The following is a 12,727-nucleotide window of genomic DNA, read 5'->3' on the forward strand; positions in this document are numbered from 1 at the left end:
TTGGTATCTAGAGCTACTAAAAAAGCCAGTTTCGTTTTACAGTTGTTTGAGTCAGTTTGAAATAGGTGTGCAAGCAACAATCAATTTTAAGACTGATTAATCTACAGTTATTTCCTCAATTGATCATTTGGTCTAAAAATGTCAGGAAAAAAGTGTCAAGTTCATTATGGCATATTTAGATTGTATGTGACCCAAGTCTTGAGTCTGATTTTTTTTTTGCCATTTTTTGCTTAAAATGACATCAAAAATTTGACCATTGTGTAAAAAAATGTCCTCACAGTGAAGTGCACTGACACAGATGGAGCTTGTGCAACTGTTTGAGCTTTATTTTCCTCCATTTGTCATCACAACATTTCTCACATCAGCTGGCACCAAATCCAGTGTGTACTTCACACTATCAAAACAGGACTGACTGGAACCACATGCCACACCTGCACTTACACTCACAGTCACTAGTCATATTGTGTATTTATCTTCCCACTTCACGTTTCCCTCTGTCACACAGCTCATGATCTGGTTATGAAATATGCATCATGCTCTTCCTGGTACAGCGTTGTTTGCTCCAGCTGCACACAGCTGCTGCTCCACTCCGTGTTTTTGCGGCTGCTGTCTGCCTGCTGTCAATGAACATCCAGCGCGTCCTCTCGGCTTTATTCTTCTACGTGTTTCCATCGCTCCGCCTCTTCTTCCTATCTGGATTTTTTTTCCTCCCCTCTCTCTCTCTCTCTCTCTCTCTCTCTCTCTCTCTCTCTCTCTCTTTCCCCCCTCCCATCTCTCTCTCTCTCACTCTCTCTCTCTCTCTCATTGCATCCATTTTTGTGCATTTAAGAAATCTCCAAGAATTACCAACCTGGAGGAAAGCGAGCTAACCGGAGTGACAGAGGAGGGTTAAGGACTCCAAACGAAAACAAACAAGGACGCACCGGGCATCTTTTATTTCACCATGCGAGTAAAACCTCTCTAAAGGATGGCAGCGATGGGTTAGACAGGATTTAACATGACTGCAAAATAAAAGGCAAGAGTTGTTTTTTGTATCCTCTGTATTTTTCTACTTTTTCCCCCAACCCCTGGATGGATGGAGGCTTGTGTGTGGAATACCTGAAGGCTGTAGCCTACAGCCTTTGCACTCATGCTGCTTTTAAGGGCATCTATTTCTAATCCTGAGCCGTTTCTCTTTCTGAAATGTGTAAATTGTGCGCTTCAGCCTGCAACAGCTTTGATATTGCGAATCCCCTGTTTGCAGGCAGCATCCACTCGGCTGCAGCGTTATTTGATAAGCACATTATGAGCATTTAATAGATGAGGATGAAGCCTGTAATTAATATTTTGACGCTTATGTGTGCAGCAGTGTAAATGTGTGCATGATACTCCTAACCAAGATGTCATGCCGCCTGTAAGCCACAGTGCCTCCAGCCCCAACCCCACCGCCAATTTGAAATTTGACGGCATGAAATGTATCAACACAAAAAATGCTGCTGCTTTGACGGTGCTTTTCTCGTCTTTTTAGCCACTGTGTGTAAAAGATGTCTGCTCCACACGGGCCCCGGGGCGGCCCTGGCCCTGCTGCTGCTGCTACCTCAGCGGCCGGCGCCATGCCGGAGATGCCGGACCTCAGCCACCTCACCGAGGATGAGAGGAAGATCATCCTCGGTGTCATGGACCGACAGAAGAAGGAGGAAGCGAAGGAACAGTCGATGTTAAAGTAAGGAAACAGCGGAGGTATAGAGGAGGCTGCCGGTGCTGCTGGCGGTGTATAACCCCGGGTGTTTGTGGCTTGTTTGCTATTACAGTGTGAATTTCTGTAATTGTCTCTGTGTGAGATGCTGCTGGATCATGTTGCCTCTTGACATCCAAGCCACAGCTGAAATAGTCGTGTACTAGCCGGTAGGACCAAGGTGAGAGCAATCTCTCCCTCGCCTGGTCGCCACCTCTCGACTCCCCCCTCTTAGAAAACACTTTATTTGAATGGCTGAGTATCGTTTTATAATGCGGCACACACTCCAGCCTCTTTCCCCTGCACTTTGTTGTAGCTGTAGCTGTACTATAATGGGCTGGGTTAGCAGCAACGGGCGCCATTTTCACGTAAAAAGCACGCCAAATTGCTTAACCTTTCCCCACGAACGTCACCGAGATTACACAATATGACACTGGAAAGATCATTTAAGGTGTCCTTTGTGGCAATGGCGCACGCGGGGTGTGTGTGATTTCAACGTTAAAGTCTCGGTAGATCCTGTCGCCCCCCCCCCCCCCCCCCTTCCTCTTGTGTACAGATGTCGCTCGGAGCTGTTTCAGCACCACGGCGCTGTCCACTGTAGGGTTTGACTTTTTAAGGTGGACCGGACTGTTTCCGCCATCATCGCTTTAACCTTTACTGTGCGAGCCATAACTCTGCTTTATGGAGGAATATTACACTCTATCGTCCTGCCCTGGCTATAAAAAACACACTCGGTTGATGTATTGTTAGTTAAAAATTTGTTTTGACCTTCTTGGAGAAAGCAGGCTAATGAAGAGAGAGGGGTTGCCTTAAATGTTTCCATCCTGTTGATTTTCTTGTAGTTTTCCTTCTTCAATGAAAAAGGTGCTCATACTAGCATGTCCACAAACCAGTGTTTTGACTTTTTGAATGCAGCATAGATATTTGGCTCTGTTTGAGGTTGTAACTTATCTTAACTTATCCATATTTCTGCTAGAGAGCTGTGGCAGTGTTACTGTTGCTGCAGCTAGTGACATTAGTGTGACAGATGTGTGCTGCTATCACTGGGAGCTTTTTTAGAGCTGCTGTTTTCCCATCATCAGGTAAACACTTGCGCCAAAGCAGCATTCCTAATTTAGTGGAAGTTGTGCAACCCCTACCTATAGTGCTGCTGCATGATAAACATGACTCATGTACTCCAAGACACGGCTACCTCAGCCGCATGCTGTGTGAATCATCCAGGCCTTTTCCGCCTTCCCTCCCCTTTCACTGTCCCCCCCTCCTCCCCAATAGCTGAGTGTTTTTCCTATTTCTCTTTCTCTGAGGTAAAGGGGATTGTCAGTTTTAGTCACTCTTAGTCTGACAGTGATGTCAATGCCTTGTCATGACTGAGCATGGGCAGAAGAGGCTGTTTTTTTAGCGAGGGACATGACTGACTGACTGACTGACTGACTGTCTCACTATAATGTTAGGTAACTCTGATTGCAGGCCACACAAGCTGAAAGCATGCAAGACATCAGAAAGGTCAAAAAAGCCTGAGTGTCATTTGCTTGTGTGTTGATTTGCATTAGAATTGTGTTTCCAGTATGGCTTCTCTCCTGCATGCCTTGGTTACCTGGGGTGTTATCTCGCCAGCAGGACTATACTGCAGACGCTTAACAGCTGACAAAAGACATGAAGTTAATACTAAGAGCTGGCTGCCACCATTTTGTCATGTTTCAGAGATTCTCATTGGTTCAAAACACGTGCAGGGAACCTCTCGACCCCCTTTTGGCCTTATAGTAAAGTTTTCTTTCACTATTTCATACAGCATTTACTGCATTTTTCTATACGTACAAGGTGACTCATCATGAGTCATCCTAACAGTAAATCCCCACTTTCTTTACCTATGATTCACACAAGCATGACATATCCCAAAGCAGCGTTAACATGCTCAGCCCTGGCATAGGTACAGCTGCAGTGGATTAACTTGTCATTGGATGGTTCGTAGCATTTCCAGCAGTGTCAGAAACAAACACCCACACCCACACCACCCTATAGCCTGTGCGTCGGCGCTGTCGCAGTCACGGTCCAATCCCACAGCGGCTTGGATGTCTTTTCGGGAAAGTGTCAGTTTGAACATCGAAGTGTGTAATCTAACAGAGGGAATCCTGGGAGGATAGAGGGATGGAAAAGAGAGAGGGAGAGAGAGGAGCCTCCAGCTGCAGGGCTTGCCAACTTGCTGTCATCTCACTGGAGGTGCTACAGAGAGCGTGGATGGAAATCCAGTGCTGCTGACTCGCATGTAATTAGCTACTGTCTCTTAGCCTGCTCATTCTTAGCAGGCCTGTGTATGTGTGTGTCTGCATGTAGAAAATATGCTGCACCAATGAAAACTGATTTCCTAAAGTCCATAAGGCAGTGCTCCAAATATCTATAGCTCGTTCTTAGAAAGCTGCATCCATAGAGGTGTATTAGTATATTTCTACATACAGAAACATGTTCAGAGTCGCTACAATTAAGCATGGCTCCAGGTGCAGGAGTTCCATTAAACTAAAGATGCTGGAGCTCCATGCACCAGTGAGTCTCTGAGCAGTACAGCAATGATGGTTATGGGACCCCCACCCCCACCCAGACACTTTGTATCCCACAGGCAGGCATCAGCTGCCTGTGATGGGGTGACCCACAGAATGCCCGGGGCTCCACTTCTCCTTTCTCCCTGCTCCTCCAGTCCTCTTGGGCTGCTTTCTGGTTCTGCTTGGTGGTGAGGACAGGGGTCAGGAGGGGGTAGTAATGTTCTCCATCCTAACTCTGACTTTCTCTTTCACACCTCTCGTCTCTAACGCTTTGTCATTGTTTCTATTTCTCTAGCTGCACATAGTGTCACCTGTATTATGAAGTCATGAGCTTTAATTTGAGCACACGCACATACTCTGTCACCACAGAGAGATGGTGAGCGAAGCGTCCCAGTAAATATCCCAGTTCGACCTCTTCCACGTGACAGTGTTCAACTCATGAATTGGGGGGACTGTGTCATTTGCTCAGGGACCTCCTTTGACAGTGCTAATTATACTGGCTGCTTTGTAGGAGGGACTCCCACTGTGATGCAGCTATTCCAAGGCTCTGAGGTGTCTGCTGTGCTGACATCTATTTGGGCACCCCCATTTTTATTGCACTAGACAAAGGATGCCCTGAGTCCCCTTTCTGTCTCCTGTATCTGGAAACAGAAAGTGTATCAGGAGGTTTTAGGATGTTTTATCTTAGAGATTAATGTTTTTTTCTAAAGTCCCCTATTTAAGAAACTTTTTTTTATCCCTGGGCCCTCAATCATAAATACATAATACATTTGAATTTTAGTATTGACTTTAACACTATTTTCAAGTAATGCTTCAGTAATATTATCTACAATCTAACTGTGTCATGTCAGTTTAATAATGCTGTGACAGAGACTCAAATCTAACCTAATGACTTGACTATTACTACATATGCTATTATCAAAATATAACCTTAGTAAGACTGTGACACTACACCTGTGTACACCACTTACCTTAAATTGGGGGACTTATGAGAGACAGATTAAAAAACAATGGTCCAAACTGAAGCAATAGCGAAGGCAATATCCTGACTTTTTCTCCATAAAATCAAACTCCATAAATCCTACAGTTCCCATAATGCAACTTCATAGACTCTCTCTAGATTCTCCCATGCCTGGTGAAAGCACATGCGTTTCACTTAGCCCCCGGTTTGTAATGTAAACTTTCTGTTAAAACATTTGTAGTTTCAACCTAATGACGTAATCAGTATTTATTTCAGACTTTGGAAAACTCTCTCGAGAGCCACAGAACACATTAGGCAGCTGTTACTCTTTGTGTCGAGTCAACTGATCTTGATGTGTTAAGTTTGTGTAGCATCCCTTTAATTTTTCATTTATTGCCCTGCGCTATTTAAATATCACCATGTTGCCGTAAACACTGTTACACCACCTAAACTATCATCCCCGTTTACAGGGGTCCCAGTATTACACAACACTGTACACTGGGAAGTAATAGTAATGAATCCAGTTAGACAAGACATTCATTATTTAACTTGGATATTTCATAATGAATGGAACTATAGCATAACTGAACTGTTTACATGACTCTTTAAGGGGAGCTATGAATGATATGTTAGTGATGCTACTTGCTACAATGATTTAGAAGAACATCATGTTGCTGGTTAGTACAGAACACAGCTATGGTGAAAGGTGTAGGGGGTTGGTGTGTGTGTGTGTATTAGACATGAAGAGCATTGACCTAGAATTAGCTTTGATTGATCACATCCCATTTCCTTTTTCTGCCACCGTCCCCACCCCACTCCCCCCGTCACACATGCACACTAACACACACTTCTTCCCCTGGTCCTGGTCATTTATCTGATAGTGCTAGAGAGCTCAGTGTACCAGCTGGGGTCAGAGTAGAGAGGCCCTGTGTCCCTGGAGGCTATAGGATCTCAGCCCCTCTGAGAGAGTAGGGAGCACACACACACACATACACATGTTATAGAGGCCTAGGCATCAAAACTTCACTGTTTTTTCATTTGTTTTTTTGGATAGATTTTCTGGCGGAAGACCTTAAATAAATACAGACAAAGTGAACACAACTTGGTGGACCGACACAAACCTGGCAACCTGAGGAAAAACCACTGTGTCAGATCTGCAAACAAGAGCGAGAAGCAGAGAAACACTTCCTGGTACACTGTAGCCTGTGTGTAAGGAAAAGACAAGAAAATTATTTACCAAAATCTAAGCTGAATATCAAGAATGAAAAAAACAAAAACAATTATTTTGAAACTGTCTTAGTCATGGAAGCAACAAAATATGCAAAATATTAGAAAACCAATGAAACAAAACTTAAAACTGTTCTGAGCTCCTTTTGGTTGCATCTGTGTAATGCAGTGTACAGTATGTTGGGTGTTGTGTAGTGGTGTCGTTTTCTTGCAGTCTAAAGGATTATACTTCCACTGTAAACCCTGTACAACCTGCTGTAGCGATACTGTACACGGCCATGTTCATGCCAATAAAGCAAATTTGAATTAAAAAAAGAAGAGAGAAGAAGAGAGAGAGACCTATGGTTGTGAAATGAGGCGAGGCAATGCTCAGAAGCTTCCCACTGGACAATATACTGTATACACACACTCTTTCTCTCTCTCTCTCTCTCTCGCTCTCTCTCTCTCTCTCGCTCGCGCTGCCTTCCTCTTGTTCCCTTAGCTCACTCACCCATGCTCCCTTGCCTTCCCATGCAAAGAGCAGATTCTGTCATGAGCGTTCCACAGACTCCCATCCCCCATCACTTTCCCCAAGGGAGAGAGGGAGAGAAAGTGTAAGAGTGGATGCTGTCTTGACTCCATAAAGCAGAACACACGCCAAATGAATACATCATCATGCTAATTAAAGTAACAATGTGTTTTGGTTATGGAAGGCTGGCACGTTGTCAAGTAGTTTGGCTCAGCTGGACAGGAAATCTGGTTAGAACACAATTGCCATCATTAAAATGATATATAATATATGCAATTATATATTTACAAGGTACTCATACGCTGTGTTGTTGTGGGGCTGAAGTTGTACTATTTTCTTTATAGGAAAAGGCTGGTGTTATTTTTCTTGTGTATTTTTCTTGTTGCCAGCTAATTTCTTGAAAAGACTAAAGCAAACACAGCGTTTTCCATCTCCGTACTTTCTGACTTCTCTGTCTGTGGTGCTCAGCCGCAAACTTTTTTTGGTAGAACCCCAGAGCAAGCTGAACAACACACACATGATACATGCATTTTTTACCAACACATTCTCACTTCCAACTTGTCAAATACCAACAGCAGCCCGTCATGTCAAAATATGACACGATAGGTACCCCTTCTACATCAGTTTTGGATGTTAGGGGATGATGTGTCAATTTTAGCTCCTTTCACGCATCATCTCTTTACAAAATAAACTTCTGCTTTCACAGGAAATGTACAGTTTCTGCTCGTTAAATGCATTCCTGCAGTCCTGAGGTGCCAGCTAGCTAACCTCGTACCCCCTATACAAAGGCTGCATCCTTCTTGCAGCAGCCATGTGTTCAACTTAAACCCATGGCTGAGACCTGGTTAAAGTTTGTAGTTTGTTTGGCTCATCCACCTCCCCTCCTGCCCGCTCTATGTGGACTTTCTTGCACTTCATACCACGGTAGTTGCCTGGAGCATCAGGATATGCCACAGCCCAGGGTGTCACATACTGAAGCTAAAGGGTGTTTCTGTACATTGGTGTCTAACATTAATGGGCCACCGGCTTGGGAGGGAGACCGAGTTGTTTTTACGTGTTAGCAGACAGTTACAGTAGCAACAATAGCACTCACCTGAGGTTGTGTTTCTGACCAACTGACAAATGTAAGTCTATTATATAATATCCACTCTCTATCTATAGCTCTGTTTTTGTATGTCATTTTCTTTAGCTTGCCAAATGCTCTACTGTATTCACTAGCTAGTAGCTAACTTTGCCATGTGTGCCATTTGGTGCTGGAAGGTAGTGAGAGAGAGGTGAAAGTGAAGCAGCAAAGTTTCAGGTCCTAAAACCAAAACAATGACCTGAAGGATGCTTATATGCTGCACTGAGCTGAGAGGAACTGTAGGGTGGGGTGATAAGTCACTGTTAGGTCATCTTGACAAACAGCCTTTTTACACATTGCATACACTTATTTGACCAATTGTTCACATAGAAATATTGATTTTTGTAGCTTTAAAAAGGCTTGTATTTGCAAATATCCCTCAAACAGGAGGATTTGGTCGAGACAATTTTCATCATAGGGTTGGTGCGCTAGAGAATATTTATGGCAGTGGTGCGATGCAAGTGTGATTGTCTAAAAATAAACAGCAACAATGCTAATGTTCAGGATGATGAAGGAACATCACACCAAGTACAATGGTGTGGCTCATGAAGGTGTTTTTAATAGTTTTTGGACAGAGCTCTACAGCAGGCTTCGGCTGCACAAGCAAAACTTGTTAGTAGGATCAGTTCGTTGTTGGTTTTTGTTGTTTTTGTGGGATTAGTTGATAATAGAAATAACTTGTTTCAACTTATTCTAATTATATTCTACGTTCTGATGAGTCTCTTATCCATTTTAGGCTGGGCGAGGAAGGAAAAGACGAAGACATACGAGGCTAAGCTAAGGCGAAACAGAAAAGGAGACGAGAGGGCAGGACGAGAGGAAAGCGTAGGTTAGCACAGGAGAGAGGAGAGGAAATGAGAGGGGATGAGGGGACGAGAGGAGAAGAAGAGGACAGGAAAGGAGAAGGGGGCATCAGAGAGAAAATGAGAGGAGAGACATTGACGTCTGAGATGCTATCGGGTCTTGTTGCTGATATGACAGCCTCAGTCCCCATTGACAGAGCAATCAGCCTGCCATCTCCCATAGCCTGCTATTCTCTGGCATGGCACAGCACAGCATCGGGCTCTATTGTCTCTCAGGGCTTTGTTCTAAATAACATCTGCATTTGTCAGCATAGGTTTTATTCTTCTCTGGGCTCTTATCCCTCAAGCAAAGTTTGAAGGGATTTTCCTGCCCCTGGCTGTGCAATTTGAAATGCCCTTGGCAAAACATGACAGTAGGAAAATATTTTAGAATGAGAAGTAGGTTGTGCTAACCAGCACAAGGGATGTTATATATTTTTTAGTAATGTATAATAAAGTGTGCACTGCAACACCAGGCAATTGCTTTTCACTGTATGTGTTAAATAATTAGTTAACAGTGCCTTAAGCTGCTGTAATTTTTTGATAATGAATTGTATTTAAGCAGCTCATGCTGGATTGGCAATATTATAAGCTGATACCTTGTATAATCAGTTCAATTCCACAACTAGAGAAAGTATTATTTCTCCATCTAGCATGCAAAAAATGTGATGCAAATTATTAATGTACCCAGATGAATAAATGTTCAAAACTATACGATTGCAGTGTTAGGGACTCGTGATCCTGGACTGAATCAGAACAGAACCCAGCCACAGCTCCAGTACTAGAACATCTGGCCTGTTGTTACATAAGCCTCTCAGCATGCTGTGCAAGAGTAGCCTGAATGAGAGCAACACAATGTGATAGAAATGCCGATTGAGCTGAATAGTAGTTTACGAAGGGGGGAAAAACAGACAAAAAAGGAGATGAATAGAAAATGCAAAAGGTAGCAGCAGCCAACAGGAGTAGAGAGAGTAGAAACGTGAAAGCAAAAGGGGATCACTTTATCACTTTTATTGCCCATCCCCCGTCCCCATCCAGCTTGAGTAGAGTCAATGCAGAGGAAGATATACAGCATCTGACCCTCTGAGGGAAGCCCTGTGCTTCTGAGGAACATATGTGCCTGCTATAGAGTAGCTGGCGGCGTTGATGTTAAATGCATCTTCCCCAAAATCTTAAGGTGGTGTGATGATGCAGCTGAGATTAATCCTGCACAACGCACTACTTTCATTTACGCTTTATGATTGAGGAGGCGAAACAGGAGACATATTTTTAGATTTTTCAACCTACAAAGGGAAAACTGTGGGACAGGTGCTGTGTCAGTGTAGATAGTAAAGCTAGTGAGGTGTGGTGCCTTTTCTCTCCCCTGTGACATTCCCCCAGGGTTTGTTTTATGATTGTTGAACCCTGAAAGGTCAGAGGAAAAGACATCTCTCCACTCTGTACAGCCGAGGTCTCAAACCACGTGGCCTGGAGGGCCCAAATTATCTTCTTACTCTGTGGATAATGTGTGAATCAGCTAAATCAGTCACAAACCCGTGACCAGGGTTTGTCAACTCCACTGCAACAACAGTAGAGTCTACTTTTGTGTGTGTGTTTTTTTGCATGAGTGTCTGTGTATCCCTTCATAGTGTGGCAGTTGTGCATGCATCGAAAGAATTTTTAGTGAGAGGCTGAGAGCAGGAGAGGGAAACAGAGATACCTGGATAGAAAAGTAAGAGACATTTAGGAGGCTGCTGCACGGCCAGTTACTAAAGGTGGAACGTGGCACCAGGTCATCTCAAGCTGATTGCACTCAAAGAGTGAGAAACCCTCATGCTGTTAGTTGGACTATTAATAGGGGAGACATTCAGCTTTCTGCAGTGGCCGGCAAGCAGCCAGGCATCTAAACAGGCAGCAAGGCCTGTGGCCATTTAGGCATCCAGGAAAGCCAGGCAGCAAAGCAAAGAGGCTTACAGAACAAACTCCAACCACCAGTAAGACACAAGACCTCGTCATGAGGAGAGAAGATATTTAGTTAATCATTAGAGAAATTGATAAAACTCATTCTTATTCTTTTGTACTTTGTTAAATAAATTATTTAATGTTATTTAGTGATTTGAGAAAGACAGAACAATTTAATAAAGCCAGACTTGGTCTGATTGAATTTATATTCATCATAGCTTTGTCAGTTTTCTGATATCAATTGACACAATTGTTGTAAAGTGGCCAAGTGTTGTTTGCATGCTCCTTATGCTACTTATAGCAATTTTAACAGCTATATTGTAGCTGCTGGTAATGAGAGAAAAATAAGCAAATGCATCTTACAAAACTCTGCAGAAGTGTTGTCACTAGTTGGTCCACTTATCAATAATTTGTTGTAATTCATCAAATCTAAGCAGGTTAGTTGGTAGTTTGTGAGGCAGCAAAAAGAATCAAAGGGGAATAACAAGCTTGCTGCTGAGTATTAAACGGAAAATTGCTTATAGAATTGTAACAGAAATTTAAGCTGATACAGTTGAAGTAACACTTTATATATCTTGGGAAATGAGGTGGATTAATAGTTTAATTTTTAGAAAAAACTACAATTACTGCCTTGCGGCCCAGTTATATGCCTCCCCTAACCAGTCAAGTTGCTTTGAGTATGGATGTTGTTGCAGAGAAGTATGTAGATGCTTCACACACATCTTCAGCCTGGCAGCACACAAGATTTATACAATCATTATAGTTTCTTATTTATAAGTGAGCACCCGGATTTGTGTCACCTTCTGTTCCTGAGTTAGGACGTTGTATAATGGCTAGAAAAGTGTTTTTGCAGAACATTATCATGTCACAGTGAAGTTGACCTTTGACCTTTTGGTATAAAATGTCATCACTTCATCATTTTTATTCTCTTAGACATTTGTGTGCGTAAGAACTCTCGAGTTAGGGCCAAAAACGTGTTTTGAGATCACAGTGACCTTTACCTTTGACCACCAAAATCTAATCAGTTCATCTTTGAGTCCAGGTGGACGCTTCTGCCAAATTTGAGGTAATTCTCTTAAGGTGTACTTGAGATACTTGTGTTTATGAGAATGGGGTGAACATATGGATAGCCCAAAAACATAATGCCTCTGGCTGCAGCTGGTGCGTGCGGAGACATAAAAAGAATAGTTATGAATAGAAAAATAACAACTAGTTTAGACAGAATTGGACTTTCAACTTTTTCTCCCTGCTTCCAGTCTTTATACTAAGTTAATCATCTGCATGCTCAAGTTTTATATGTTGCTTACAGAAGGTAGAGGCCAAACGGTATCTATCATCTTATCTAACTCTTGGGCCAAAATGTTGAACTATTCTTGATTTTTTTTTCTACAGCTCAAGCTATGAATCTATCCCTCATCCATTTTCTGCCCCTTGCCTGGGTCCAGGTCACAATGGTCATATGCAAAGCAAGGATGCCCAGCTCCCCTTATTCCTAGTTTCTTCCTTAAGTTCCCCCTGCAGGATTCCAGAGTGTTTGCAAGGTCTGTCAAGTAATTTGTATTTTCATCCACACTTAATTTCTTAAAACTATTGTCTTTGGAGAAGCAGTCTAACAGCCACACATTTCAGCTTTAAGGTTTACACCTAGCAGGCCTCTGCTATCACTGTGGCAGCAGCTAAACTACTGTCCTCAGACATTAGCATATCAAGTGAATGTTGCTGCCACTAACAAAGGAGTTTTTTTTTAGACCAGGACACAAAGTTAGAACTTCAGTACAGTTAGACTCACCCTAGAATGCAAGCTCGTGCATTTCATGTGGGCCACTTTAATAAGTGCTATTTTTGGTAAACTAAGGCTCAAAATAAGCTTGTTTTCA

At 42.9% G+C, this 12,727-nt stretch overlaps 1 protein-coding gene across 8 annotated transcripts in view; it reads left to right on the forward strand.

Annotated features, from left to right (window-relative positions):
• The first annotated feature begins 780 nt into the window (after positions 1–780).
• The window catches only part of rims2a (regulating synaptic membrane exocytosis 2a), a 166,965-nt gene continuing 155,018 nt past the window's right edge, over positions 781–12,727 (forward strand). For 4 of the 8 annotated variants that reach the window (XM_033640888.2, XM_033640893.2, XM_033640891.2 and 1 more), the window contains exons 1-2: positions 785–1,015; positions 1,508–1,702. In XM_033640888.2, coding sequence (XP_033496779.2) covers positions 1,524–1,702 — 179 coding nt within the window. In that variant the 5' untranslated portion in view covers positions 785–1,015; positions 1,508–1,523. Of the gene's footprint in view, positions 1,016–1,507; positions 1,703–12,727 lie in introns of all 8 variants that reach the window. The other 4 variants (XM_078171968.1, XM_078171971.1, XM_078171967.1 and 1 more) reach the window with 3 other exon arrangements.

This window comes from Epinephelus lanceolatus, chromosome 10, assembly GCF_041903045.1.
Source record: "Epinephelus lanceolatus isolate andai-2023 chromosome 10, ASM4190304v1, whole genome shotgun sequence".
In the NCBI taxonomy this organism is placed as follows: Eukaryota; Metazoa; Chordata; class Actinopteri; order Perciformes; family Serranidae; genus Epinephelus; species Epinephelus lanceolatus.